At 70.3% G+C, this 24,531-nt stretch overlaps 4 protein-coding genes across 5 annotated transcripts; 2 read left to right on the forward strand and 2 right to left on the reverse strand.

Annotated features, from left to right (window-relative positions):
- Nucleotides 1-6: 6 nt before the first annotated feature.
- Nucleotides 7-4,589, reverse strand: ADAMTS4 (ADAM metallopeptidase with thrombospondin type 1 motif 4). The gene is made up of 9 exons (XM_084500648.1): nucleotides 4,260-4,589; nucleotides 2,844-3,167; nucleotides 2,150-2,282; nucleotides 1,886-2,056; nucleotides 1,513-1,799; nucleotides 1,251-1,437; nucleotides 987-1,162; nucleotides 731-906; nucleotides 7-636 (listed from the first exon to the last, which is right to left on the reverse strand). Exons 1-9 carry the CDS (start codon nucleotides 4,389-4,391, stop codon nucleotides 207-209), a joined length of 2,016 nt encoding a protein of 671 aa, XP_084356774.1. The 5' UTR covers nucleotides 4,392-4,589; the 3' UTR covers nucleotides 7-206.
- A 2,379-nt stretch (nucleotides 4,590-6,968) lies between these two features.
- Nucleotides 6,969-12,139, forward strand: NDUFS2 (NADH:ubiquinone oxidoreductase core subunit S2). The gene is made up of 14 exons (XM_084500268.1): nucleotides 6,969-7,127; nucleotides 7,731-7,834; nucleotides 8,198-8,388; nucleotides 9,024-9,144; nucleotides 9,241-9,353; nucleotides 9,457-9,531; nucleotides 9,618-9,695; nucleotides 9,890-9,975; nucleotides 10,346-10,465; nucleotides 10,556-10,685; nucleotides 10,811-10,906; nucleotides 11,170-11,253; nucleotides 11,825-11,882; nucleotides 11,994-12,139. Exons 1-14 carry the CDS (start codon nucleotides 7,021-7,023, stop codon nucleotides 12,029-12,031), a joined length of 1,401 nt encoding a protein of 466 aa, XP_084356394.1. The 5' UTR covers nucleotides 6,969-7,020; the 3' UTR covers nucleotides 12,032-12,139.
- A 2,459-nt stretch (nucleotides 12,140-14,598) lies between these two features.
- On the reverse strand, nucleotides 14,599-19,274 carry LOC311425125 (Fc receptor-like protein 4). 2 transcript variants are annotated; one of them, XM_084500650.1, is made up of 12 exons: nucleotides 19,196-19,274; nucleotides 18,386-18,406; nucleotides 18,030-18,272; nucleotides 17,201-17,455; nucleotides 16,838-17,122; nucleotides 16,033-16,302; nucleotides 15,638-15,958; nucleotides 15,448-15,537; nucleotides 15,256-15,277; nucleotides 15,087-15,163; nucleotides 14,933-14,986; nucleotides 14,599-14,802 (listed from the first exon to the last, which is right to left on the reverse strand). In XM_084500650.1, the coding sequence occupies exons 1-12, from the start codon at nucleotides 19,224-19,226 to the stop codon at nucleotides 14,666-14,668; spliced, it is 1,806 nt and encodes a 601-aa protein (XP_084356776.1). In that variant the 5' UTR covers nucleotides 19,227-19,274; the 3' UTR covers nucleotides 14,599-14,665. The 2 variants fall into 2 exon arrangements, with proteins under 2 accessions (XP_084356776.1, XP_084356777.1); XM_084500651.1 differs by lacking the exon at nucleotides 18,386-18,406 and having other exon boundaries at nucleotides 19,196-19,255.
- Nucleotides 19,275-20,266: 992 nt separating this feature from the next.
- Nucleotides 20,267-23,872, forward strand: PEX19 (peroxisomal biogenesis factor 19). Its single transcript, XM_084500810.1, has 8 exons — nucleotides 20,267-20,362; nucleotides 20,929-21,038; nucleotides 21,143-21,308; nucleotides 21,784-21,869; nucleotides 21,954-22,115; nucleotides 22,526-22,702; nucleotides 23,328-23,372; nucleotides 23,510-23,872. The coding sequence occupies exons 1-8, from the start codon at nucleotides 20,302-20,304 to the stop codon at nucleotides 23,582-23,584; spliced, it is 882 nt and encodes a 293-aa protein (XP_084356936.1). The 5' UTR covers nucleotides 20,267-20,301; the 3' UTR covers nucleotides 23,585-23,872.
- Nucleotides 23,873-24,531: the final 659 nt, after the last annotated feature.

Consider the following 24,531-nt stretch of genomic DNA (forward strand, 5'->3'; position numbering starts at 1 on the left):
AGCGAGTGAGCTCCATAAATACCTTTAAATAACCCCCCCGCCGCGCTGCGGGTGGCTGAGGGGAGACGGGGACCACGCGGGGGGGACCCCCGAGACCAGCCCGGGGGGTGGGGGGCCCCCGCCGTGCCCGAGGAGAGGGGCTGAGGTAGACGGGCGGGCGGGTGCCCCCCCTGGGCAATAAATAACCAAATAAATAACCCCGAGCGCTACGCCCGGCGGGTCTGCAGAATCGCCAAAATCTCCGCTTTCTGCTTCTCCCACGCCGACACCGCCGCCGGGTGCCGGGGGGCGAAGAAGCTGTACCTCAAGCGGGGGGGGCGCCGCTCGTCCACCACCAGCGCCTGCAGCACCAGCGGCTCGCGCAGCGGCCCCCGGCATGCCAACGTCTCGGTGGCGGCCGTGGCCCCGCTGTAGCGCAGCGAGACGCCGCCCGCCAGCGTCACCGTGCTCTCCGAGGGCACCAGGACGTAGCCGCCGTTGAGCAGGGAGCCGCCGGACGGCTGCCGCAGCGCCAGGTAGACGTTGTCACCGCTGTCACTGCTGTCGCCGGTGTCACCGCCGCCCGCCGGCGAGCCCTGCCGCACCAGGAGGTGCGTGGCGCCCGCCGGGATGGTGACCACGTCGTTGTAGCCGAAGCTGTGGGGCAGGGATAGCGTTGGAGGGGGTGGCAGGGGGACGCCAGGCACCCGTGGGTGCTCCCCCCGTGCTGCCGCCACCCTCGGGTGCTCACCGGGGCTTGGTGAAGACGCCGGAGACCTTGGTGCAGGTGGAGCCGTCACCGCCGCACACCATGCACTTGTCGAATTTCTTCTTGGAGCCGATGACGCGGTCGCAGCCGGTGGGGACGCAGCGGCCCCGCACGCACACCCCGGTGCCCTCGGGCGAGCAGGGCGTCCCGTCGGCCACCTGCGGCACGCACAAACCACGGCCTCAGCACCCCGGGGTGCCACCCCACGGGGAAGGGGACGCGGGACGGGGACGCTCACCCGTGGCTCCAGCACGTGGTAGTAGCCCAGGCTGCGCGACTGGCAGGTCAGCTTGCACCGATCCTTCTCGGCGACGCCGCTGTAGCGCGGCACCCAGTCCCCCGCGGCCGGCAGCCCCTTGAAGACGTCGGGGCGATGGTTGTAGGCGGCGCACTGCTCCTCCCGAAAAGCCAGGGCTGTGGAGAGGGGGGACACAGGGCACCGTCAGCACCGGCGCTGCCCCCAAAACCCTCCCGGTGCGCCCCCATCGCGGCCCCCACTCACGGTTGCTCCCGGGACAGGTCCCGGTGTTGCAGGAGCGGAACCGGCTGCGCTCCCCCCGGCAGTAGCGGCCGCCGTTGCGGGGCGCGGGGCGGCTGCAGGAGCGCTGGGAGAAGCTGACGCCGCCGCCGCAGCTCCGCGAGCAGCCGCCCCATGGCCCCCACGGCCCCCAGGCACCATCCACGGGGGTCTGCGAGGGGAGAAGCGAACCGTCAGACCACCGCCGGTGGTGCCCAAATCCCACCCGGAGCGTCCCGGCACTCACGTTGAGCTCCTCCACGGCGGCGATGCCCACGCACTGCCCGCTCATGCAGGCTCTGCTGGGCCCGCACGGCGTGCCGTCGGCCCATGGGAAGTGCTTGGTCTGGCAAACGGCTCGCCCCCCGGCACGGCCGCTGCACCAGAGCGCGGCGCAGGGCGGCTGCACCTCCCCGCAGTGCCGCGAGTCCGTGCCGAAAGCCAGCTGGCACTGCCGCTCCAGCGGGTACGCGGCGCCCGGCAGCGCCGTCGGCAGCCGCAGCCACTCCGAGGGCTTGTCCAGGAGGCAGTGACCTGCGGGGAGGTGACACGGCTGCACGGGGCGTCCCCGGGGATGGAGGGGACACAGGGGGCTGGTGGGGGGGGCCGGCGGGTCGTACCGTGGCCGTTATCCAGAAAATCGGTGATGAAGCGGGCGCTGCACGGGGACCACATCTCGCCGGGGGGCACCGAGGACATGACCGGGGCCATGACGCGGCGCGAGGAGCCCGCGGGGCCGTTGAGCTCCGCGCAGTGCGGCGAGTCGTCGTGCGGCATGCTGAAGATGTGCCCTGCGCAGGGACGGGGCTGTCAGAACCCCCCGGGGGGGGTTTGGCCGGGGATGGGGGCCCTGCCCTTTGTGTCCCCCCCTCCCCGGTGCTCACCGAGCTCGTGGGCAACCGTGAGGGCGGACTGCAGCCCGTCGTCCTCCACGATGGCGCAGCTGCGCTCGGGGTCGCAGGCGGTGCCCACGTCGGCCATGCCCAGGGTGTCGCATGTGGCCGTCCCACACAGGTCCTGGGGGGGGTGCACAGGGCTGGGGGGGGCGTCTTGGAGCACCCAGACACCCACGGGTGCCCAACTGACCCTGCCTGCACCCCGAGATCCTGGGGGCACCCGCACAGTTGAAGGGGACCCAGGGATCCCCAAAAACGCAGAGTCTCAGGGATGAGGTTCAGGGGCCCTGGCAGCACCCAAATACCCACAAAGCATCCCCAGGACCCAACCAGCACCCAAAAACCTTGGTGGGCACCCAAGGGATCCTGCCCAGCACCCAAGGGATCCTGCCCAGCACCTAAACTCTCTGGGATGGGCTCTGGGAACCCCGCGACCACCCAAAATCCCATGGACACCCCAGGGACCCAACCAGCATCCAAGCACCCCAAGAACCCATCCCGCACCCCAAGAACCCATCCCACACCCCAAAATCCCAAGGGTCCCACCCCAAGCACCCGAACTCCCCAGGACAGGCCCTGGGCACCCTGCCAGCACCCAAACACCTTCGGGGGGGCACCCAGGGACCCATGGGGACCCAGCCACCCCCCACCCATCACCCCGCAGCCCGTCCCCGTTGCCCACCTGCCGCGTGAAGAGGATGGCGGTGTCGAAGTGGAGGGGACTGTCCTCGTCGGGGACGTTGAGGTCCCGCTGCCACCGGCAGAAGTTGCGGAGCATCTGGGCGGCGTTGGTGGTGGCGGGGGGCCCCGGGGTGCCGGGACCCAGCACCAGCAGGCGCGTCACCCGCAGCTCCACGGCGTTGCCCAGGCTGCCGTGCCGAAAGGACCTGGCGGCGGCCGCCAGCACCGTCAGCAGGTACGGCCGCAGCCCCGCGCCGTGGAAGCGTGCCATCGACTCGTCCGCCACCACCAGCATCTCCACGAAGCGCGGCAGCGAGGCGAAGCGCTGCCGGGGAGCGGGCGTTGGGCACGGCACCGGGGCGGGGACCCCCAGTGTCAATGTCCCCCGCCCGGTGTCCCCAGCGCCGTGCCACCACCCCATGCTGGTGTCACCCAGCACCGTGCCAGCTCACACCGGTGTCACCCATTGGTGGCTGACCCCACACCAGTGTCCCCCAGCCCACCCTGGTGTCACCCATCGCTGTGCCAATGTCCCTTGTCACTGTCCCATCCCGTCCCAGTGCCCCCCAGCACCATTCCAGTGTCCCTTATCGCTGTGCCAGCCCCACACCAGTGTCCCCCAGCACTATGTGACCCTACACCAGTGTCCCCCAGCACCGTGCCAATGTCCCTGATCCCCGTGCCATCCCGTCCCAGTGTCCCCAGCACCACGTGACTCCACACCAGTGTCCCCCAGCACCGTGCCAGCCCGTGCTGGTGTCCCCAGTCCCCGGTGCTGCTGTCCCCACGGGTGCCAGCCCGTGCCCTGTCCCCGGTGTCCCCACCCTGCAGGGTCCCGGCTGTCCCCTGGGGGTGCTGGGGAGGGTCGCATCCCTCCCAGCTGGTGCCAGTCCTGATGTGTCCTGATATGTCCTGATATGTCCCAATGTCCCGATATGTCCCAATATATCCTGATATGTCCCAATATGTTCCATTATGTCCCGATATGTCCTGATATATCCTGATATGTCCCGATATGTTCCAGTATGTCCTGATATGTCCTGCTGTGTCCCGATATGTTCCAATGTCCCGATATGTCCTGCTGTGTCCTGCTATGTCGCAATAGATCCTGATATGTCCTGATATGTTCCAGTAAGTCCTGATATGTCACAATATTCCAATATGTCCCAATATATCCTGGTATGTCCCATTATGTTCCAGTATGTCCTGATATGTCCCGATATGTCCCGATATGTTCCAGCATGTCCCGATATATCCTGATATGTCCCAGTATGTCCTGATATCCCGATATGTCCCGACATGTCCCGATATATCCTATGTCCCGATATATCCTGCTGTGTCCCGATCTGTCCCGATGCATCCCGCTTTGTCCCGATCCGTCCCAGCCCCCCCCAGGTCCGTCCCATCCCGGCCGTACCTTGGCTCTCCTCGGGGCCGGCTCCCCCCGGGGCCGGGGTTCGGCTCCCCCCGGGGCCGTAACGGGACAGGAGGGACCCGGCGCGGCCCCGGTGGCGGCGGCGAGGACGAGCGCCAGGAGCGCGCAGCGCATGGCCCGGGGCACCGCGTCCCGCTCGGCGGCCGAGCCTGGCCCCGCCGCCGCCTTTTAACGGCCCCGGGACGGGGGGGGGGGACGGAGGCGGGGGGGGGGAAACCCGCGCTGCCCCCCCCGGGACGGTTCCGGGAAGGCTGAGCCCGGCCGGAGCCTGGGAACGGGGAAGCCCCGGGAACGGGGGCGGCTGTGCCAAGGCGGGGGGCGTGGGGCTGGGGATCCCCGGAACGTCCCCTGCCCGCAACGCCCCCCCCCGCCCTGTCCTGTCCTGTCCTGTCCCTTCTGTCCCTCCCTGTCCCCTCCATTGCTGCCCGGCCCCCCCCATCCCATCCTGTCCCCTTCGTCACTCCCTGTCCCCATCACGCCCTGTCCCTCCCTGTCCCCAATATCCCCTCCTGTCCCCCCCATCCCCTCCCCGCCCCCTCCATCCCCTCCTTGTCCCCTCCATCACCTCCTGTCCCCTCCTTGTCCCCTCTCTGTCCCCTCCATCACCCCCTGTCCCCTCCATCCCCCCCCATCCCCACGCGGGTCCCTCCCGGCCCCCTCCCCGTGTCCCCCTTTCCCGGCAGGGCCCCCCCCCGATGTGTCACACCGAAGTCACCTCCTGGCCCCCAGCCCGGCAGCACAGGGGCCGTATCCTGCTTCCTCCCTTCTCGTAACCGGGGCTGAGCCACCGGCCACCCTTCCTGCCCCGGTGCCCCCCCCCACACCCATCTCGGGGTGCCCTGCGTGCCCCCCAGGGGTGCCGCGGTGCCGTCCCCGCTGTCCCCGGGGAGAACAAGAGGGTGACAAAGGGAGCTGGTGGCACCCGGCGCCGCCGGACAAAGGGGCCTCTGTGCTGCAGGGTGCTGGGCTGCACCCAAGGGACCCCCCCCGGCACCCACGGGACCCCCCCCCGTCACCCAGAGCCTGCAGCCGGGACCAGCACCCGTGCATGCCCGGGAGTGTTGTTGTGACTGGGAGCCCACTGGGAGCCCACTGGGAGCACACCACAGCTGGCACAAGCAGAATTCACCGGGTCCAGCATCCGGGGGGGGGGCTGGCAGCCACTGGCACCCCCCCGGCTCCAGCATCCGCCGGATCTGGCACCTGGCTCTGCCGGCGTCCCGTGGGCTCCAGCATCCGCCCAGTTGGGCGTCCGGCACGGCCGGCGTCCCCAGCATCAGCATCCGCCGGATCCGGCATCCCGCAGGGGCAGCGTCCTCTGCCTCCGGCGTCTGCTCCAGCACCCCCAGATCCAGCACCTCCAGATCCAGTACACCCAGTCCCAGTACACCCAGTTCCAGTACACTCAGTTCCAGCACCTCCAGCTCCAGAAACTCCAGCTCCAGCACCCCCAGCTCCAGCACTCCCAGTTCCAGCACTCCCAGTTCCAGTACACTCAGTTCCAGCGCCTCCAGCTCCAGAAACTCCAGCTCCAGCACCCATTGCTCCAGTACACCCAGCTCCAGCACCCCCAACTCCAGCATCCCGGTTCCAGCACCCCCAGTTTCAGCACCCCCACCTCCAGTACCCCCAGTTCCAGCACCCTTGGCTCCAGCACCCCCAGTTCCCATACCCCCACTTCCAGTCCCAGTGTCCCCAGTTCACCTCCAGCATTTCCCAGTCTGAGCCAAACCCACGCACGAAAGCCCCCAGGACACGCACGGGGCCGACACACGCATGGCGCACGCTCACACGCCATCACGTGCGCACGGGGACACGGGGACACCAGGGACATGGGGACACCGGGGACACCCTCGGGGACACCGGGGGCTGCTCGGTGCCCCCCGGGGGGGTCCAGGCAGCATCTGTCCGGCCCCGTGGGGCTGCCGTGACTCAGCGCGGGGTCGGGGTCAGCGGTGACGCCGCCGGGCGGCCGCTGGCGTCAGCGGGGTCGGTGACGCAGCGCGAGGCCGCGGGAGCTGGCACGGCCACGGGGACGGGGGAGCCTGGGGGGGGGCACACACACAAATTGGGGTCACCGAGGGTGCTGGCGCGGCCTGGCTGTCCCCGTGTCCCCCCACAGGGAAGGCCCCTGGGGGTGGGGTGGGGTGGGGGGGGTGATTTGGGTCATGGCACGTTTTGGGGACGTGGTGGGGGGGTCCTGCTTGCCCTGCCCCCTCCGTCCTAGCCCTGCCTTCACCATCCCCATCCTGCTCGCCCTGGTCCCTTCTGTCCCCCCAATGCCCCCCCCCCGACCCCCTCTGTCCCCCCATCCCCTTCTGTCCCCTCTGCCCCCCCCAGCCCCCTCTGCCCCCCCCGTCCCCCCCATGTCCCCCCATGCCCCCCCTGTTCCCATTTGCCCCCTCTGTGTCCCCATGCCCCCTCTGTGTCCCCTCACGCCCCTCCCAGTCCCCTCCTGTGTCCCCCATCCCCTCCCCTCCCCTCTGTCCCCACCCCCGCCCCTCTGCCCGCCCCAAAGATGGCGGCAGCACCCATTCCAGTTTCCCGGATGTTGCCCTCAGCAAACATGGCGGCCGAGCAGCGTCCCCCTCCCCTCCCCTTCCCCCCTCCCATACACACACACCTGCCCTTCCTTTTGCCCGTAGCCAACATGGCGGCGAGGCGGCTTCACCCTCCCACCCCCAACATGGCGCCGTGCCGCGGGGGCTGACGGCGGCGGCGCCTGCGCGGTGCCAAGGGCAAGATGGCGGCGCTGCGGGCGCTGCGGGCGCTGGGGGGGCTGCGGGGCCTGCGGGCCCCCGGGGGGCTCCCGGCGGCGGCGGCGGCGCGGCTCGGGGCGGCCCCGGCACGGTGAGGGCGGGGGGCGGCGGGGGAGGGCCGGGGGGAGGCGGGGGGGGCGGGAGCGGGGGCTGGGGGTCGGGGGTCAGAGGTCAGGGGTCGGAGGTTTGGGGTCTGGGGTCGGGGGATGGGATTTGGGGTTTGGGATTTGGGGTGTTGGGTCTGGGGTCTGGGATCTGGGATTTGGGGTCTGGGATTTGGAGGCTGGGGGCTGGGTGTTGGGATCTGGGATTTGGGGTCTGGGGCTGGGGGTTGGGCACCTGGGAGCTGGGATTTGGGGGCTGGGATTTGGGGGCTGGGGGTTGGGGTTGGGGGTTTGAGGGTTGAGGACCTGGACCTGGGGGTCTGGGGTTGAGGGTTTGAGGTCTGGGGCCAGGACCTGGGGGCTGGGATTTGGGACCTGAGGTTTGGGGTCGGGGGTTGGGGGTCAGCGACCTGGAACTTGGGGCCGGGACCTGGGGTTTGGGGTCTGGAGTCTGGGTCTGGGTCCAGGACTGGGACCTGGGGCCTGGCTCTGGGTTCAGGGGCCAGAATCTGGGGTCTGGGATTTGGGGTCGTGGCCCAGGGGCCGGTCCTGTTCCTCCCCATCCCATTATGACCCCCTTGGTCCCGCAGGGCCCGGCAGTGGCAGCCCGACGTGGACTGGGCGCAGCAGTTCGCCGGCGCCATCATGTACCCCAGCAGGGAGACCGAGAAGTGGGTGCCGCCGCCCTGGGACGGTGAGGGGCCGGGGGCACCCCCAGGGCAGCGGGATTTTGGGAGGGGGGAACCCCAGGGTGGGGGTCAGCCTCCTTAGGGGGGCGCAGGGGGAATAATGGGGTGGCTGAGACCCTGGAAAAGGCTTTGGGGTGGGGGTGCTGGGCACCCGTGGGCTCTGGAGGGTGCTGAGTGGGGTCCTTGTGCCAATTTGGGGCTCGTTGGGTGCCCAGCGGGTGTCAGGGTGGGTTTTGGGGTGCCCTGAGCTGCGGGGGGGGCAATCAGGGTGCTCAGCGGGGCAGCTCCCCCGACACCGCAGGGTTGATGCGTTGTGGGGTGTTTTCCCTGCCTGATTCATCCCCAAAAATTGTCCCCCCCCCGAGCAGACAAGGACCCCCCGGCCCACAAGAAGGTCTCCAGCCTCACCATCAATTTTGGGCCCCAGCACCCGGCCGCCCACGGGGTCCTGCGCCTGGTGATGGAGCTGAGCGGGGAGACGGTGAAGAAGTGCGACCCCCACGTCGGGCTGCTGCACCGCGGCACCGAGAAGCTCATCGAGTACAAGACGTACCTGCAGGTACAGGGGGGGGGGGGGCTCCGAGGGCCTCCCCGGTGCCTTTTTTTTTCTCGTCCTGCTGCGAGGATTTGGGGAAAATGGTGGGGAAACGGCGAGGGGAGCCCGAGTTTGGGCCAGACTGGCCGGCTGTCCGCATCCCCCTGCCTGACCTGGCCACGTCAGCGCTGCCCGGGGGCTTCTTTCCCTGTTGGATTTGGTTGTGGTGTTTGCAAACACCTCCCCGCTGGTTGATTATCCCGCCCGGATTTAATTTTGGTGCTGGCAGGAGGAGCAGAGCCTGAAATAACCCGGGGCTGGGACAGCGGGGGGACGGCGGCACCGCACGCTTGGTGCCAGCCAAAAAGCTCTCGGGGCGCGTTGCCCCCCTCCTTCACACCTTGTTCTGAGGAAGGCCACCTGGATGCCTGCAGGGCTGGAGCTTTTGGGCTCCTTTTGGGGCTCCCGGGCTCCTTTTGGGCTCCTTTTGGGGCTCCTTTTGGGGCTCCCGTGCCCCCTGGGGGAGAGGGAAGCCGCCGCCGTGCTCCGAGTGCCATGGGTGCTGGCCGCAGCCCCTCAAGGTCACCTTTTCTTCGGGAGTTGGACTCGGTGATCCCTCTGGGTCCCTTCCAACTCTCCTTTTGGGATCCCTTCGCCAGGCCCTGCCCTATTTCGACCGCCTCGACTACGTGTCCATGATGTGCAACGAGCAGGCCTACTCCCTGGCCGTGGAGAAGCTGCTCAACATCCGCCCGCCCCTCAGGGCGCAGTGGATCCGAGGTGAGCACGGCCTCCTGCCTCCCCGGGGAAGGGTCTGGGGGGGGGGGTTTCTCCCCGTTCTGCCCCCCTCTCACCCCTCTGCATCCCCCCTCCCAGTCCTTTTTGCAGAGATCACCCGGCTGCTCAACCACATCATGGCAGTGACCACGCACGCGCTGGACATCGGAGCCATGACCCCCTTCTTCTGGATGTTTGAGGAGAGGGAGAAGGTGAAGGGACGGGGACGGGGAAGCTGCAGCCGCCCTCGGGGTCGGTTTGAGGGGCTCGAGGCCGGCGGACGGACCCCCCCCTCCTTTCTCTGCCCCCCTGCAGATGTTTGAGTTCTACGAGCGGGTGTCGGGGGCGCGGATGCACGCCGCCTACATCCGTCCCGGCGGGGTTCACCAGGTAAAGGCTCCCTGCAGCCCCCCCTGTGGGATTTGGGGGGGTTTCCCTGATTCCTCCCGGGCTGACCTCCCCCTCCTCGCACCCAGGACCTGCCCCTGGGGCTGATGGACGACATCTACGAGTTCGTGAAGAATTTCTCCATGCGGGTGGATGAGGTGGAGGAGGTGAGCGCGGCCGCCACGCGGGGACACCGGGGAGGGAGGGAGCGGCCCCATTTCCCCCCCCCACAGGGGCTGGGGTCTCCCTGCTGTCCCCTGGGCATGGCCAGCGTGGGGTTGTCCCCCGGGTGGTGGCAGCAGGGAGGGGGGACAGGGCTGCCCGTGGTGGTTACGGGTGGCTGAGGCCCCGCTGCCCGCAGATGCTGACCAACAACCGCATCTGGAAGAACCGCACGGTCGATATCGGGGTGATAACAGCCGAGGAGGCGCTCAACTACGGCTTCAGGTGGGTCCCGGGGGGCTCCTCGGGGTCGGGGGGGCTCCTTGGGGTCCGGGGGGCTCCTTCTTGGGGTCAGGGGGCTGCTCTGGGGCTGCTCGGGGTCGGTGCTGGCCCCTGCCTGGCTCCAGGCGCCGCCGCTTGGTGTCAGAGCTGTGCCACCGGTGCTGCAGCATGGCAGGAGCTGTGCCACCGTGTCCTGCGTGGCTTTGTCCCTCCGCTGTCCCCAAACCCTTCTGGGGAGGCCGTGGTGTGCGAGGCGAGGAGCTCCTGGCCCCTTTCCGGGTCCCCTCGGTGCGCAGCCCGTCCTCCTGCTGCTGTGGGACACGGGCTGGGGATTTTGGTCCCCCCCCCGGCTCACCCACCTCTCTCCACGCAGCGGGGTGATGCTGCGGGGCTCGGGGATCCACTGGGATCTGCGCAAGACCCAGCCCTACGACGTCTACGACCAGGTGGAGTTCGACGTCCCCATCGGCTCCCGAGGGGACTGCTACGACCGGTACGTCCCCGCGCCGCGGCCGCACGCCCCCTTCCCGGCACAGCACCCGCGCTGAGCACCCCCCCCTCCCCCAAAACTCCCCCCCCCCAGGTACCTGTGCCGCGTGGAGGAGATGCGCCAGTCCCTGCGCATCATCCTGCAGTGCCTCAACAAGATGCCCGAGGGGGAGATCAAGGTGGACGACGCCAAAATCTCCCCTCCCAAGCGGGCGGAGATGAAGGTAAAAAGCCTGGCCTGCTGCCAGCCCCCCCCAATTTGCACCGGGGACCCCCCCCCCGAGCCCAAAAAAACGCTCCTGGGGGAGGAGGAGACCCAGCGCTGCCCGGCCGTGGCCTCTCTCCGCAGACCTCCATGGAGTCCCTGATCCACCACTTCAAGCTCTACACCGAGGGCTACCAGGTGCCCCCCGGAGCCACCTACACGGCCGTCGAGGCCCCCAAGGTGCCCTTCTCGTGCTTTTTGGGGGGGCTGAGCCCACCCTGGGCTGGCACCCAGCTCGGTTGGGGGGTGGGAGGAGGGCGGTGGGCGCCAGCCTGCGCCGCGGTGCCTCTGGGGACGGCGCTCACCAGGTGTGGGACGGGCACAGCCCTCGGGACACCGCACGCGTCCCGTCCTGTCCCGGGGCCTCTCGGTGTTGTTTGGGGCTGGACGCGGCCACTGCAGCCCCCCCAGGTGTCACCAGCCCTGTCCCCGTGTCCCCGCAGGGTGAATTCGGCGTTTACCTCGTCTCGGACGGCAGCAGCCGCCCCTACCGCTGCAAGATCAAGGCGCCCGGCTTCGCCCACCTGGTAGGGCACTGGGGGGGAACTGGGAGGGAACTGGGAGGACTGGGGGGGCAGCCTGGGGTGGCCGAATCTGCCCTCCAGCCCCTCGTGGGCCGGCTGCGAGGTTCTCTAGGGGCCAAGTGGCACCTGTGGGGACGTGGCTGTCACCCGCACGGCTCCGTCCCCGCCGGGGGGCTCGGCGCGAGCCGCAGCCTCTCCTGCTGGAGCCTCGGAACCGGAGGCCGCTTCCTCTCCCCGCCGATAGCTGACCACTTCCTGCAGCTGCCGTGCCGCTGGGGGCCTGGCCTGAGCCGTGGGGGGGCTGCCAGAGGGGCCCCCCCCCCCGTCCGGAAGCTGTGGTCCCGGCACCGTCGGCGGCTGTTGGACGCAGGCGGCCGCGCCTCCAGCCTCGTGCCTCCGGCTGCTGACCGCAGCGGGCGCCTTCCTGCCGGCCCCAGCTCCGCGGGATCGGCCGAATTTGGGGTTTGGGGGGGGGCACGGGGATGGCACGGGACCGGGGGGGGCAGCCCATGAGTTAAAGCAGCCCCGTGGCACCGCGCTCGGGGCTGATTTTGTGTCTCTCCTCCTCTTTCAGGCCGGCCTGGACAGGATGTCGCAGGGCCACATGCTGGCAGACGTGGTGGCCATCATCGGTACGTGTCCCCCGGGGGGGTCCCACGCCCCCCGTGACCCCCTGTGGGTTTTTGGGGGGGGTCGGGGAGCCGGGCTCGGCCCTGCCCTCACCTCCTTTTTCTTCTCTCCAGGCACGCAGGACATCGTGTTCGGGGAGGTGGATCGGTGAGGGGCTCAGCGCCGTGCCCCCGCTGCGTGTGCTGCTCCCTGCGCTCCCCCCTGCGCCCCCCCCGTGCTGCCCCTTCACCGATTTGAGTCGAATAAAGGCTAAAACAGGTCCCGGCTCCGCGCCTCTGTCCCTGCGTCAGCCCTCGGCTGCCGGAACCGGGTGAAACCCCGCTCCTCTGCCCTTTTCCCACACAAGGCTTGCGGTCAAGAGCTTCCCCTTCCCTCGATGTGGGGCCCGCGGGCGCATCACCCTCTCCGGGAGGATCCTCCCCGCTTCCCCAACCCCGGGGGGGGCACTTCCCGGGGGTATTTTTGCCCTCCTGCCCCCACCGCCTGCGATTTTGCACCCGACGCCTCTGGGAGCTCCCCTGTGCCAGGGTGGCACTTGGGCACGGGGAGGGTGGTGACACGGGGACAGCTCGGTGGCAAACCGGGGGGGGGGGGGGCCAGCGTGGCCAGACGGGGGCTGGAGGAGGGGAAGCGGTGGCGGGGGGGGGGGGACGTGAGGGCGGCGCGAGCCGCTGGGGAGGAAAGCGCTCGCCCTGCGGTCGCTGCCTCCAGCGCAACGCCCAGCGCCGCCGGCCACAGCCCTGCACCTCTGGGTGCCGGCAGCGGGTAGGGACCGGGCATGGGGACAGGGCTGGGGGACGGGGACAGGGCTGGGGGGGGGACAGGGGACGAGCTGGGGGGGGTTGGGGACAATTTGGGGAGGGACAGGGGAGCAGCTGGGTGGGTGCGTGGGTGATGGCCCGGCCTGGCCAACGCTGGGCTCGCCCTTTGGGGTGAGGCAGGACCCATCGAAGGCACCCCCACGGCTCTGCTGGCACCCTTGGGGGCAGCGGGGTGTGTGATGGGGGGGGCGCTGTGCCCTGTCCCCCACCCGGGGGGGGGGCACCCAGGGGCTCACCGAAACCATCAGAGACGCGGCGGTGGCACCGCTGCGCCCCCCGGGCACGCAGAGAAAGCTCGGAGGTGCTGGCTCCAAGCTCGGGGTGCCCGGGGCAGGATCTGTCCTGGGGTGTCACGGCCCCGTTCTGTGCCCCCCCCCTGTCCCCCTGTCCCCCTGTCCCCCCCCCCAGAGGCGCCGATGGAGCCGGAGCTGTGCTACGTGCTGGACGCCGTCCTCTTCCTCTACGGCATCGTGCTCACCGTGCTGTACTGCCGCCTCAAGGTGGGCACCACGGCCACGGCCCCCCCCTTTTTGGGGCTGGACCCATCCCCAGAGGGATCCCCAAACCTCTGCGGGGTTTTTTTCCCCCCCCCCCATCCCGGGGTTTATTTTTTTGGGGGGGTTTCGGGCTGACCCCTTTGCGTCCCCGCAGTTCCTGGCTCGCCGAGCATCGCAGGGCGCATCCAAAGCCAAGGAGGTAAAGTCCCTTTGTCACCCCCCCTCCAAAAAAAGGGGGACACCCTGGCTGGGGGGGGGGCACTGGGGGGCCAGGGGGGGTGCTCTGGGGGGGTGGGGACCAGCGGTGGCCGCCCCCGTCCTGCGCAAGGCTGGGGAGGGAAACGGGGGGGGAAAACCAGTGGGGGGCACCCGGAGGTGGCAGATGATGGAGGGGGGGGGAAGTGAAAAATCGTAGAAAATCCACAATTTGTGGGGCCGCTGGCAGATGGGGGGGGGGTGGGGGCGGGGAGCAGGGTGTCCGCCCCCCCCCCACCCCCCCTCCAGGGCAGCTCTTTCTCTTTCTCTTTCTTTTTTTTGCAGCAGAAAGAAGAAGCCATCTACACCGTAAGGCGGCCGCGGGGGGGCTGGGAGATCCCTGGGGGGCTGGGGGGGGGGGCGATAAATCCCATGGGGTGCCCCCGTCCCGTGGGTGCTGGGTGTCTGGGGGGGCGTTAATCCCATGGGGTGCCCCCGTCCCGTGGGTGCCGGGTGTTTTTGGGGTGCCCCCATCCGTGGGGTGCCCCCATCCCCTGGGTGTTGTTTTTTTTTTGGGGGGGGGGGGTAAATCCCGTGGGGTGCCCCCGTCCCATGGGTGCCGTGGTTTATGGGGTGCCTCACGTCCCCGGGGTCCCCGCAGCTACCCAGGGCCCCACCCCGTTTTTGGGTGGAAAAATCACCAATCTGGGGCTGCGGGTTTGCGTGGTGGGGGGGCTGCGGGGGGGGCAGGCAGGGCTGTAACCCCCCCCCCTCTCCTACACCAGGGGCTCAGCACCGAGCACCAGGACACGTACGAGATGCTGGAGCCCAAATCCTGACCTCGTCCTCGCGCCGCCCCCCCCGGCCCCCATCCCCAGGACCCCCCCTCGCCCCCCGCCCCCCCCCCAGCCACCGCTGGATGCAGAATTGGAGGTTTTTCTGCGCAGGAAATGGCCGTTTTCAGCCCCAAATCGCCTCCAGCTGGGCACGGACCCCGCCGTGGTGCCGGGGGTGTGATGGGGGCCTGGGGGGCTGGGGGGGGGGTGAAGCCAGCCCGGACCCCCCCCCCCAGCTCCTGCCCCACTCCTCCCAGTAAAGCAGCTCCCGGTGCAAACTGGGCACGGCGCTCGCCTTAATCCCGGCCGCGGGACGGGGGCAGCGGGTGGGTGGCACCAGGGGGGGGGTAGGATAAAAAAAAACAGGCATTTTGGGGAGAGAAACGGCTTTTTGTGTATTTGGGGGTGTCGTACAGGGGGGGGTGTTTTTGGGGTGTCAGGCGCAGGGGACGTTCTCGTAGCTGTCGCTGGGGACCCGGCGCAGCCCCCGGGGGCCGCTGGCACCGCGGGGCCCCGGCAGCACCGCGTAGGTGACGGAGGGCTCCTGGGGGGCACCGGGGGGCGCGGGGCCGCCTGCGGGGCCACCACCGAGCCTCGGTTTGGGGACACGGGACGTGGCACGGGGGGGGGGACACTTGTTTTTGGCCACCTCCCCGCGTGTCCCCTCCCCGGCTCACGCGGTGTCCCCGTCCCCTGCACTCACCCCCTCCCTGCTCCGTGACGATGACGGCAGCGTACACCACATCCTGGGGGGACACTGCGGGGACAGAGCCGTGTCCCCCCCCTCCTTGCAGTGGCACCGGGGGGGTCGCGGTGTCCCCAAGGGGGCCGCGGTGTCCCCAAGGGCTGGCACTCACCGTTGCTGTACTCAGGCTCCGCCGTCTCCGTGCTGAGGACAGGAGGGGCACGGGGACACCGAGGGGCTGCGGGGTCCCTGGGGGGGGGACAAGGGGACACCGAGGGGGTTGGGGACACCCTGGGGATGAGGGGGGGGGGGCAGGTCCCCCCCCCGGGCTCTGGGCTCACCTCTCCTGGCTCTTTTTGGCCGCTGCAAAGCAAGAGGAGGGGGGGCGGTGAGTGCTCCGTGGGGGCGCTCCCTAGCAGCCTGGTTGTCCCCAAAGCCCCCCACTGTCCCCAAAGCCCTCCCAGTGTCCCCAAAGCCCCCCTGCTGTCCCCAGAGCCCCCCCACGTCCCCAAAGACCCCCTCTTGTCACCCACCTGGGTGCCGCCGACGCCAGAGGTGCCAGCCCAGCGCAGCGCAGGCAGCCAGCAGCACCAGCAGGGACGCGCTCAGCCCCCCGGCCAGCGCTGGGGACACGGAGGGGACAAACACGGCTCAGCCCCAGGGGCACGCAGCCCTCTCCCCCCCGACCCCCCCATATCCTCCTTGGGCTCACCAAGCCCTTACCTCGTCCCCGCCGCTGCCCCTGTCCCCGCGGTGTCACCGAGAGGGCCACGGGGGGGCTGCGCTCCTGGAAGGCGCGCCGGGCGCCCAGCCGGTTGGTGGCCACGCACTGGTAGGAGCCGACGTGGCCCGGCCCCAGGGGTCCCAGGGGCAGGAGGGGACCCTCGCCCACCTCCTCCCCGTCCCGCAGCCACGTGAAGGCCACGGGGGCCGTGCCCACCCGCACGGCGCAGCTCAGGTTGAGGCGCTCGCCCTCCGTCCCCAACGCCTCCGTCACCGCCGCCTCCGTCCCCGCCACCCGCACGGTGGCACCGGCCACGGGCACTGGGAGAGGGGACGGCGCCGGGGGGTCACCGGGGGACCTGTGAGTGTCCCCCCCGACCCACCACGGTGCTCACCCACGACGGTGACCCGCAGCGGGGAGCTGTTGGCCGCGGTGATGCCATCGGTGGCCCGGCAGACGTAGTGGCCGCCGTCCTCCGGCCGCGCCGCCGGCAGCTCGTAGCGGGGTCCCTGGGCCAGGGGCTGGGCTTGGCCCTCCCGGTGCCAGGAGAAAACGAGGGGCTTCGTGCCCCCCCCTGCCGCGCAGCTCAGCACCAGGCCCTCCCCCTCGGCCACCTGCCCCCCGGGGGGCTGCGCCGCCAGGGTCACCCCCGCCACCGGCACCCCTGCGGAGAGGGGAGGTGGCGGGGGTGGGATGGGGATGGGGGGGCACTGGGGACAATGGGAGGGGTGGGGGGACACAAAAGGGGTGTGGGGACCTGGGGAAGGATGGGGGGACCCAAAAGGGGTGTGGGGACCTGGGGAGGGATGGGGGGCTCCAAAAGGGGTGGGGGGACCAAGGGAGGACTGGGGGGCCTGGGGAAGGGCGGGGGGACCTGGTGTGGGTACAGGGAGCTGGGAAGGGGTGGGTGAGGTCCTGGGAGTGGATGAGGGGGCCCAGGAGGGATGGGGAGTGGGGGAAGGATGGGGGACGTGGGGTGGGATGGGGGGACCTGGGGAGGGATGGGGGGACCCAGAAAGGGATGGGGGGACCCTACAAAAAGATGGAGAGGGGTCCTGGGCGTGAGGATGGAGGGACCAAGGGAGGGAGCCCCAGGATGGGTGTTAGGACCCGGGGAGCAGATGGGGGGACCTGGGACAGAACTGGGGGAACTGGGGGACCCGGGGGGGGTGGGATGCGCCCCCCTCCCAGCCGCTCACTTCTGACGGTGATGGTGACGGGGGCGCTGCGTTTCTGCACCTTGGCCACCTCTGCCCGCGCCTCGCAGGCGTAGGAGCCCGAGTCCGGCAGCGCCAGCGCCCACAGCAGGTACCGGGGGGACCCCTGGGGCCCCGCCACCACCTCCCCGTCCCGGTAGAAGAGGTGCCGCAGGGCGACGCGGGGCCGCAGGGGGCTGCCGCGGGTGACGCAGGCCAGGGTGAGGGCGCTGCCCTCGGGGGGCTCCCGGGACCCCTCCACGCTCAGCTCCGGCACCGAGAAGAGCTCTGGGGAGACGGTTCCAAGCGGGGGCGGTGACCCCGCTGCCGTGCCCCCCATCCCCGCTGCCCCCCGCCCGTGCTCACCGTGCACGACGACCTCGTTGGGCTTGGTCTCGAACCTGCTCAGGTACCCTCTGCCCGTGCAGTGGTAGCGGCCGCTGTGCTGCGGCTGCGCGGGGGCGAGCAGCAGCGTGTCCTGCCCCCCCGGCCCCCGCAGCAGCCCCCCGTTTCGGAAGAAGCTCACGCTGCTCGGCCTCGAGTTCCACCAGCTCCGGCACCGCAGCACCAGCTCGTCCCCCTCCAGCACCGGCTGCACCGGAGCCTGCAGCACCCACGTGTCTGCGGGGAGCGGGGGGAGCCGCGTCGCACCGTGGCGCACAGGGGGCAGGGGGAGTGCACTGGGATGCACTGGTGTGTGTGGGTGTGCGCCCAGTGTGCACTGGGATGCACTGGTGTGCGTGGGTGTGCGCCCAGTGTGTGCAGGGGATGCGCCCGGTGTGCACTGGGATGCACGCAGTGGGTGTGGAGGGTGCACGGGGACGGGCTGGTGTGCACAGGGATGTGCCCAGTATGCGCTGGGGATGCACTGGTGCAGGGGGATGCGCCCAGTGTGCACGGAGAGGCACCCAACGTGCACGGGGATGCACCCGGTGTGCGTTGGGGACGCACTGGTGCAGAGGGATGCGCCCAGTGTGCACTGGGGATGTACTGGTGTGCAGGGAAACGCACCCAGTGTGCACTGGGGACTCACTGGTGTGCACGGGGACGCGCCCCACGTGCGCAGGGTCCTGCCCAGCGTGCACAGGGCTCCCCCCCCCTTTGCCCCAATTGCACGAGAAGTGACAAAGGCCGCAAAGCCGAGCCCCCCTCCCCCTGCCAAGCACCCATGGGTGCCGGGCACCCTGCCCCTCACCGTCAGAGACGCTCAGCTTGACGGGGAGGCTGTGCTCGGACCTGGACCTCTGGCACTGGAAGCTGTAGTGGCCGGTACTGGGCAGGGTGTACTGGAGGCGACTGGTGCTCCTGCTCATCCTGCCGTTGATGCTCCACAGGGTGGGGACACGCTCGCTGGGGGGGCCGCAGGTCAGCGTCACCTTCTGCTCCTTGAACAGGGGCGTCCAGGGGGGGTCCAGCGTCAGCAGGGGGGGCTGGGCGCCTGCAGGGGGGACACGGGGACGCCAGCGTGCCGGGGGACACTGGGGGCTTGGGGACACCGGGGGACTGGGGACGTGGGGGGGCTCGGGGACATGGGGGGGCTCGAGGACTTACCTGTGAGGCTGAGGAATTGGGCTGGGAGGAAGAAGAGGCCGGGGGGGGGGCGCAGGGGCTGCTGTCACCGCGGGGTCCCCCAGCCCTCGCTGCACCCCCCGTTCTGGCCACGGGCACCCATGGGTGTGGGGAGCGTTCCCAGGGTGGCCGGGGGGGGCCCAGGGGCCGCAGCTGTGTCAGAGCCACCCATGCAAAGCAGCCGGGCCCCCGCCGTCCCCCCCCAGCTGTGCAGGGCTCGGAGGTGCTTCCGCCAGCCCTGTCCCACGCTCCCCATGGCTGCCCCACATCCTGTCCCCACAGCCCACCCCCGTGTCCCCATCCCCACGGCCCCATGGCACGTCCCACCCCCATGTCCCCAGCCCCACGGCTCCCTGCCCATCCCGTCACCCTGTCCCCAGCCCCAGCGTCCCTGTCACCGTGTCCCTGTCACCGCATCCCCATCCCCACGGCCACTTCATCCCCACGTCCCCGTCCCCACGTCCCCCTCTGCCTGTCCCCATGTCCCCATACCCCTTGGCCCCGTCCCCGTGGTGTTCATCCCCATGGCCCCGTCCACATGGCCCCATCCACGTGGCTCTGTCCCCACGCCCCCATCCCTGTCCCCTCGCCCCCGTGTCCCCATCCCCGTGTTCCCGTCCCCCTGTCCCCGTCCCCGCAGCCCCCCCGCTCTGCCCCCACCATTTCCCCAGGGGCTCAGCCAGGAGCAGGCGCCCCCTGCCCCCAGCACGGGGGGGCTGAGGGGATGTGGGGACATGGGGACACGGGGACAGACGGACATGGGGACAGGGGGACGGAGGGACACGGCCTCACCGCAGAGCAGCAGCGCCGGGCTCCTGGCCATCCCCTTGCACAGGCAGCGGCAGTGACAGTGGCAGTGACACCCCCTTTGCATGACTCCGTTGGAGATAAGGGGAAGGAAGTGACAATCCTTCCCCCCCCCCACCCACCAACCCCCCCGGGGGTGGCATCGCCCAGGGCTGCGAGCGGGTGGCAGCGTCTGGGGACGGGCAGGGATGGGGACGGGGACAGGGACAGGGATGGGGTGGGGATGGGGATTGGGGGGGAGATGGTGGTGAGGATGGGGACGGAGATGGGAATGGGGACAGGGGGTGGGGATGGGGATGGGGATGGGGACAGGGATGGGGAAGGGAAAGGGAATGGGGACAGGGGTGGGGATTTTAATGACAGGGATGGGAACTGGGGATGCGTATGGGAGTGAGGATGGGGCAGAGATGGGGATGGGGATGGGGATAGGGATGGTGGTGAGGATGGGGACAAGGCCAGGGATGGGGACGAGGACAGGGATGGGAACAGGGACAGGGGTGGGGACATGGATGGGGAAGGGAACGGGGATGGGGACAGGGACAGGGACAGGGATTGGGATGGGGATGGGGATGGGAACGAGGACACGGATAGGAACTGGGAACAGGAGTGGGAACGGGGACAGGGATGGGGACTGGTGAGGATGGGGACGGGGATAGGGAAGGGAACGGGGACAGGGACAGGGACAGGGACAGGGACAGGGACAGGTTGGGGCCAGGGCTGCTGCCACCCCATAACCCTGCACCCCGGGGTCACTGCGGGGCGACGGAGCCCAGCGGAGCAGCGAGGGGACACCCGGCGGGGGGGGGTCTGGGCTCTCCCGGCTCCTCTGCGGGGGTCCCGGACCCGGTCACCCCCCCCCTTTCCCCCCCGTTACCCCCCGGTCTCCCCCGGTCCCCTCCGGTGCCCCCGCCCCAGGCTGCAGTTCCCAGCGCGGCCGCCAGGCGGCAGCACCGAGCCCCGGGGGTTGTGGTGGGGAGGGGAGGGGCTTAATAAGGGGAGGGTGGGGCTTATGCATGGGGCGGGGCTATTTGAGGGGGTGGGGCGATGTGGGCGGGGCTTGTTGGCCCCGCCTCCCGGCGGAGCGGGGGAAGATGGCGGCGGAGCCGGGGCAGGAGCCGGACCCCGACCGGGAGCTGGAGGAGCTGCTGGAGAGTGAGGGGGGGGCAACGGGGGGGCTGGGGGGGCAATGGGGGGCTCGGGGGGGGCTGGGGGGCAACAGGGGGCTGGGGGGGGCGCCGGGGGTCCGGGGGGGCTGGGGGGCACCGGGGGGCACCGGGGAACCGGGGGGGTTTTAGGGCACCGGGGGGGTCTGGGGGGCAACGGGGGGCTCGGGGGGGGGGCTGGGGGGCAGTGGGGGGCTGGGGGGGGTACCGGGGGTCTGGGGGGGCTGGGGGGTACCGGGGGGGTTTTGGGACACTGGGGGGGTTGTGGGGTACCGGGGGGACACCGGGGTACCGGGGGGGGTGGAGGTCATGGGGGTGCAGCGGGGTCTGGGGGTGTTGTGGGGCTCCTTTGGGGTGGGGGGCTCCTGGGGGGCCTGAGGGGGGGTTTTGGGGTGCAGGGGGTTGGGGGTGCAGCGGGTCCTGGGGGGTAACAAGGGGGCAGTGGGGGGGGCTTTGGGGAACAGGGGCTGAGCACCCTGTGGGGGGGGGTCAGGGGGTGCAAGGAGGGGTTTGGGGGGGCTCCCCCTCACCCCACACCCCCTCACCCCCCCCCAGGCGCCCTCGATGACTTCGATAAGGCCAGGCCCGCCGCCCCCCCCCCGCCACCACCGCCCGCCCCGGGGACCCCCGGCACCGCCGAGAAATCCCCCAGCGCCACCGCCAAGGTGCAGCGGGTCGGGGAGGGGGGGGGGGACTCCTCCCTCGGGACCCCCTAATAAACCCCATAACCCCCCCGTAACCCCCCCAAAACCCCCGTGTGCCCCCCCAGGACTCGCTGTTCGCCTCGCAGGAGAAGTTCTTCCAGGAGCTGTTTGAGGGCGAGCTGGCCTCGCAGGCCACGGCCGAGTTCGAGAAGGCCATGAGGGAGCTGGCCCAGGAGGAGCCGCACCTCGTGGAGCAGTTCCAGAAGCTCTCGGAGGCGGCGGGGAGAGTGGGTGAGTGGGGGGGGCCCGGCCTAGCCCCCCCCCGGCGTCACCTCCAAAATTTGGGGCAGATCCGGCAAATCCGGCCCCAAATCCCCCATTGAGAGCCCAGGGGGCGCAGAGGGGAGCTGGGGGTCACCATGGCCACCCCCTTGCTGTCCCCTTGCTGTCCCCTTGCTGTCCCCAGGCTGTCCCCACGCTGTCCCCACACTGTCCCCTCAATGTCCTCGTGCTCGGGGCCAGCACCCCGCGGAGGGCTTAACGAAGCTCCCCTAATTAAACCCGGGTTGCTCCATAGGGTGCTGCGCGCCCCCAGCGGCCCCGATTGCGCCAGCGCGGCGATGGCGCAAGGTGGGGGCCTGGGGGTGGCCCCGTGGGGACCTGGGCTTCGTCCTGGGGGTCTCAGGGATTTAGGGCAGGGGGATTTGGGGGGGGATTTGGGGTGCACAGCCCACCCTCCCCAAGCCGTCCCCTGGTGGCCCCGCAGGCGGGGACGCGGCGTCGCAGCAGGAATTCACCTCGTGCCTGAAGGAGACGCTGAGCGGGCTGGCCAAAAACGCCACCGACCTGCAGGTACCGGGGGGGGCACGGGGACAAAACTGGGGTGCTGGGGGGTACCCCAATATGACCGTGACCCCCCCCCCTGTTCCCCCGCAGGGCTCGGCGGCCTCGGACGAGGAGCTGGCCAAGGCGCTGGAGGGGCTGGGGCTGGAGGAGGGCGGCGGGGAGGGCGGCGTGCTGCCCGTCATGCAGAGCCTGCTGCAGCACCTGCTGTCCAAGGAGGTGCTGTACCCCTCCCTCAAGGAGATCACCGAAAAGGTGAGGAGGGGGGGCTCAGGGGGACGGTGACCCCCCCCTGGGACCCTCGGGACCCTCCCCCGATCCCCGTGGCCCCCTCCCTAGTACCCGGAGTGGCTGTGGCAGCAGCGGGCGGCGCTGCCGGTGGCACCGGGTGCAACTGGGGGTGATGGCACGGACCCCCCCGGGACCCTTGTGACAACCCGGTGACCCCCCCGGGACCCTTGGGACCACCCGGTGACCCCCCCATGACCTTTGGGACCCCCCCCGACCCCTGTGACCCCCTCCCCAGTACCCCAAGTGGCTGCAGCAGCAGCAGGCGGCGCAGTACAAACGGTACCGGGCGCAACTGGGGGTGATGGCGCGGACCCCCCCGGGACCCTTGGGACCCTTGGGACCCCCCCCCCTGACCCCCGTGGCCCCCTCCCCAGTACCCGGAGTGGCTGCAGCAGCAGCGGGCGGCGCTGCCGGCGGCGCAGTACGAGCGGTACCGGGCGCAGCTGGGGGTGATGGCGCGGATCTGCCGGCACCTGGAGGCCGAGGGCAGCGAGGAGGGCGCGGGGGCCAGGAGGGAGCGCTTCGAGGCCGTGCTGGAGCTCATGCAGCAGGTGGGGGGGGCGCGGGGGGGGACGGCGGGGACGGGGTGGGGACAGGCTGGGGGCGTGGGGGCAGCCTGGGGGTGTGGGGACAGCCTGGGGGTGTGGGGACACCGTGGGGGCAGCCTGGGGGTGTGGGGATGTGGGGACACCTTGGGGGTGTGGGGACACCATGGGGATAGCCTGGGGGTGTGGGGACAGCCTGGGGGCACTCTGGGGACATGGGGACACCACAGGGGGAGCCTGGGGACATGGGGATCCCCTGGGGACATGGGGATGCCCTGGGGACATGAGGACACCCTGAGGATCCCCTGGGGACACCCTGGGGACACCCTGGGGACATGGGGATGATGTGGGGACAGCCTGGGGGCATGGGGACACCGTGGGGGCACCCTGGGGACACAGGGACACCCCAGGAATATGGGGATGTGGGGGCACTGCGGGGACAGCCTGGGGACACCCTAGGGGCATAGGGACACCCTGGGGACATGGGCATGCCCTGGGGGACAGGGGGACACAGGGATGTGGGGACCCCCTGGGGGCAGCTTGGGGACCCCCTGGGGACCCCCTGCGGATCTGGGGACCCCCCGGGGCCACCTCGGGGCCACCCCCCAGGACCCCCCCCTTCTGCCCCCAGCTGCAGGAGCTGGGTCACCCCCCCAAGGAGCTGGCTGGGGACGCGGTGAGTGCCCCCCCCCTCACCCCCCTGTCACTTTGGGGTCCCCACGGGGCCGGTGACACTCGGGGACACCCCCCCCACACCCCGGGTGGCCTGGGGGGCACGGGGCCGACCCCAAAACGTCCCCGTTGTCCCCGCAGCCCCCCGGCCTCAACCTGGACCTGGAGGGGCTGAGCCTGCCCGAGGGCGGGGGGGAGCAGTGCCGGCTGATGTGACGGGGACACGGGGACACCGGGACGGCCCCCCCGGATGGGGACATCCCCCCCTTCCCCAGTCATTAGCCTCTAATTAACGCCCTAACGAGGACGGAGGACGAGGCCGCATGGGACGAGGAGCGGCGCTGGACCCACGGTGTCCCCGTGGGATGGGGACGGGGGGGGGTGGCTGTCCCCATGGGGGCACACGGGGGGGCTGCATGGCCCTGGGGACGCTCGTGTCACCCCCCCCCATGTGGGGACGCCCCCCCCAGCGCTGGGTGGCCCCAATAAAGCGTTGGAACTGCGGCAGCTCCCGAGGGGGAAACTGAGGCACGGGGGGGGGGGGAACCCTACAATAACATTGGGCGGCCCTACAATAACACCGGGGGGAGAGGGGGGACAAGGGTGACCCTACAATAACATTGGGTGCCCCTATAATAACGTGGGGGGGGGGGCAGGGAACAGAGGCGGCCCTACAATAACACTGGGGGAGGGCGTTGGGCAACCCTACAATAACAGGGCAGAGGGGGAGGGACACGGGTGACCCTACAATAACATTGGGCAACCCTACAATAATATGGAGGCAGCGGGGGGTGGGGGTAGGGTCTGGGGGCGACCCTACAATAACAGTGGGGTCAGGAGGGGGAGGGACAAAGCTGATCCTACAATAACAGTGGGTGACCCTACAATAACATGGGGGGAGGTCAGGGGTGAAATGGGTCGGCCCTACAATAATAGGGGGGGGGAAAGGGGCGACCCTACAATAACATTGGGTGACCCTACAATAACAGGGGCGACCCTACAATAATATGGGGGGGAACAGGGTCAACCTTACAATAACATTGGGCGACCCTACAATAACACTGGGGGGGGGAGGAAGCGACAAGGGCGACCCTACAACAACATTGGGCGACCCCACACAAACACGGGGGTCACGTGAGGACGCCGCCGTCACGCGGAGGGGC

The sequence above is a fragment of the Aythya ferina genome, assembly GCF_964211825.1.
Source record: "Aythya ferina genome assembly, chromosome: 29".
Taxonomy (NCBI): domain Eukaryota; kingdom Metazoa; phylum Chordata; class Aves; order Anseriformes; family Anatidae; genus Aythya; species Aythya ferina.

Bases quoted from the DNA above. Each gene is read 5' to 3' on its own strand.
- ADAMTS4 (XM_084500648.1), bottom strand. From the start codon at position 4,391: ATGCGCTGCGCGCTCCTGGCGCTCGTCCTCGCCGCCGCCACCGGGGCC. The intron at 2,283-2,843 runs GTGGGCAACGGG...CACCCCCCCCAG, and splicing joins CCATCCTCTTCACGCGGCAG to GACCTGTGTGGGACGGCCAC. The intron at 2,057-2,149 runs GTGAGCACCGGG...GTCCCTGCGCAG, and splicing joins CACGGTTGCCCACGAGCTCG to GGCACATCTTCAGCATGCCG.
- NDUFS2 (XM_084500268.1), top strand. From the start codon at position 7,021: ATGGCGGCGCTGCGGGCGCTGCGGGCGCTGGGGGGGCTGCGGGGCCTG. The intron at 7,128-7,730 runs GTGAGGGCGGGG...TTGGTCCCGCAG, and splicing joins CTCGGGGCGGCCCCGGCACG to GGCCCGGCAGTGGCAGCCCG. The intron at 7,835-8,197 runs GTGAGGGGCCGG...CCCCCCGAGCAG, and splicing joins GGTGCCGCCGCCCTGGGACG to ACAAGGACCCCCCGGCCCAC.
- LOC311425125 (XM_084500650.1), bottom strand. From the start codon at position 19,226: ATGGCCAGGAGCCCGGCGCTGCTGCTCTGCG. The intron at 15,538-15,637 runs GTAAGGGCTTGG...CCGTGTCCCCAG, and splicing joins GGGGCAGCGGCGGGGACGAG to CGCTGGCCGGGGGGCTGAGC. The intron at 15,278-15,447 runs GTGGGTGACAAG...CTTGCTTTGCAG, and splicing joins CTGGCGTCGGCGGCACCCAG to CGGCCAAAAAGAGCCAGGAG.
- PEX19 (XM_084500810.1), top strand. From the start codon at position 20,302: ATGGCGGCGGAGCCGGGGCAGGAGCCGGACCCCGACCGGGAGCTGGAG. The intron at 20,363-20,928 runs GTGAGGGGGGGG...ACCCCCCCCCAG, and splicing joins GCTGGAGGAGCTGCTGGAGA to GCGCCCTCGATGACTTCGAT. The intron at 21,039-21,142 runs GTGCAGCGGGTC...GTGCCCCCCCAG, and splicing joins CCCCCAGCGCCACCGCCAAG to GACTCGCTGTTCGCCTCGCA.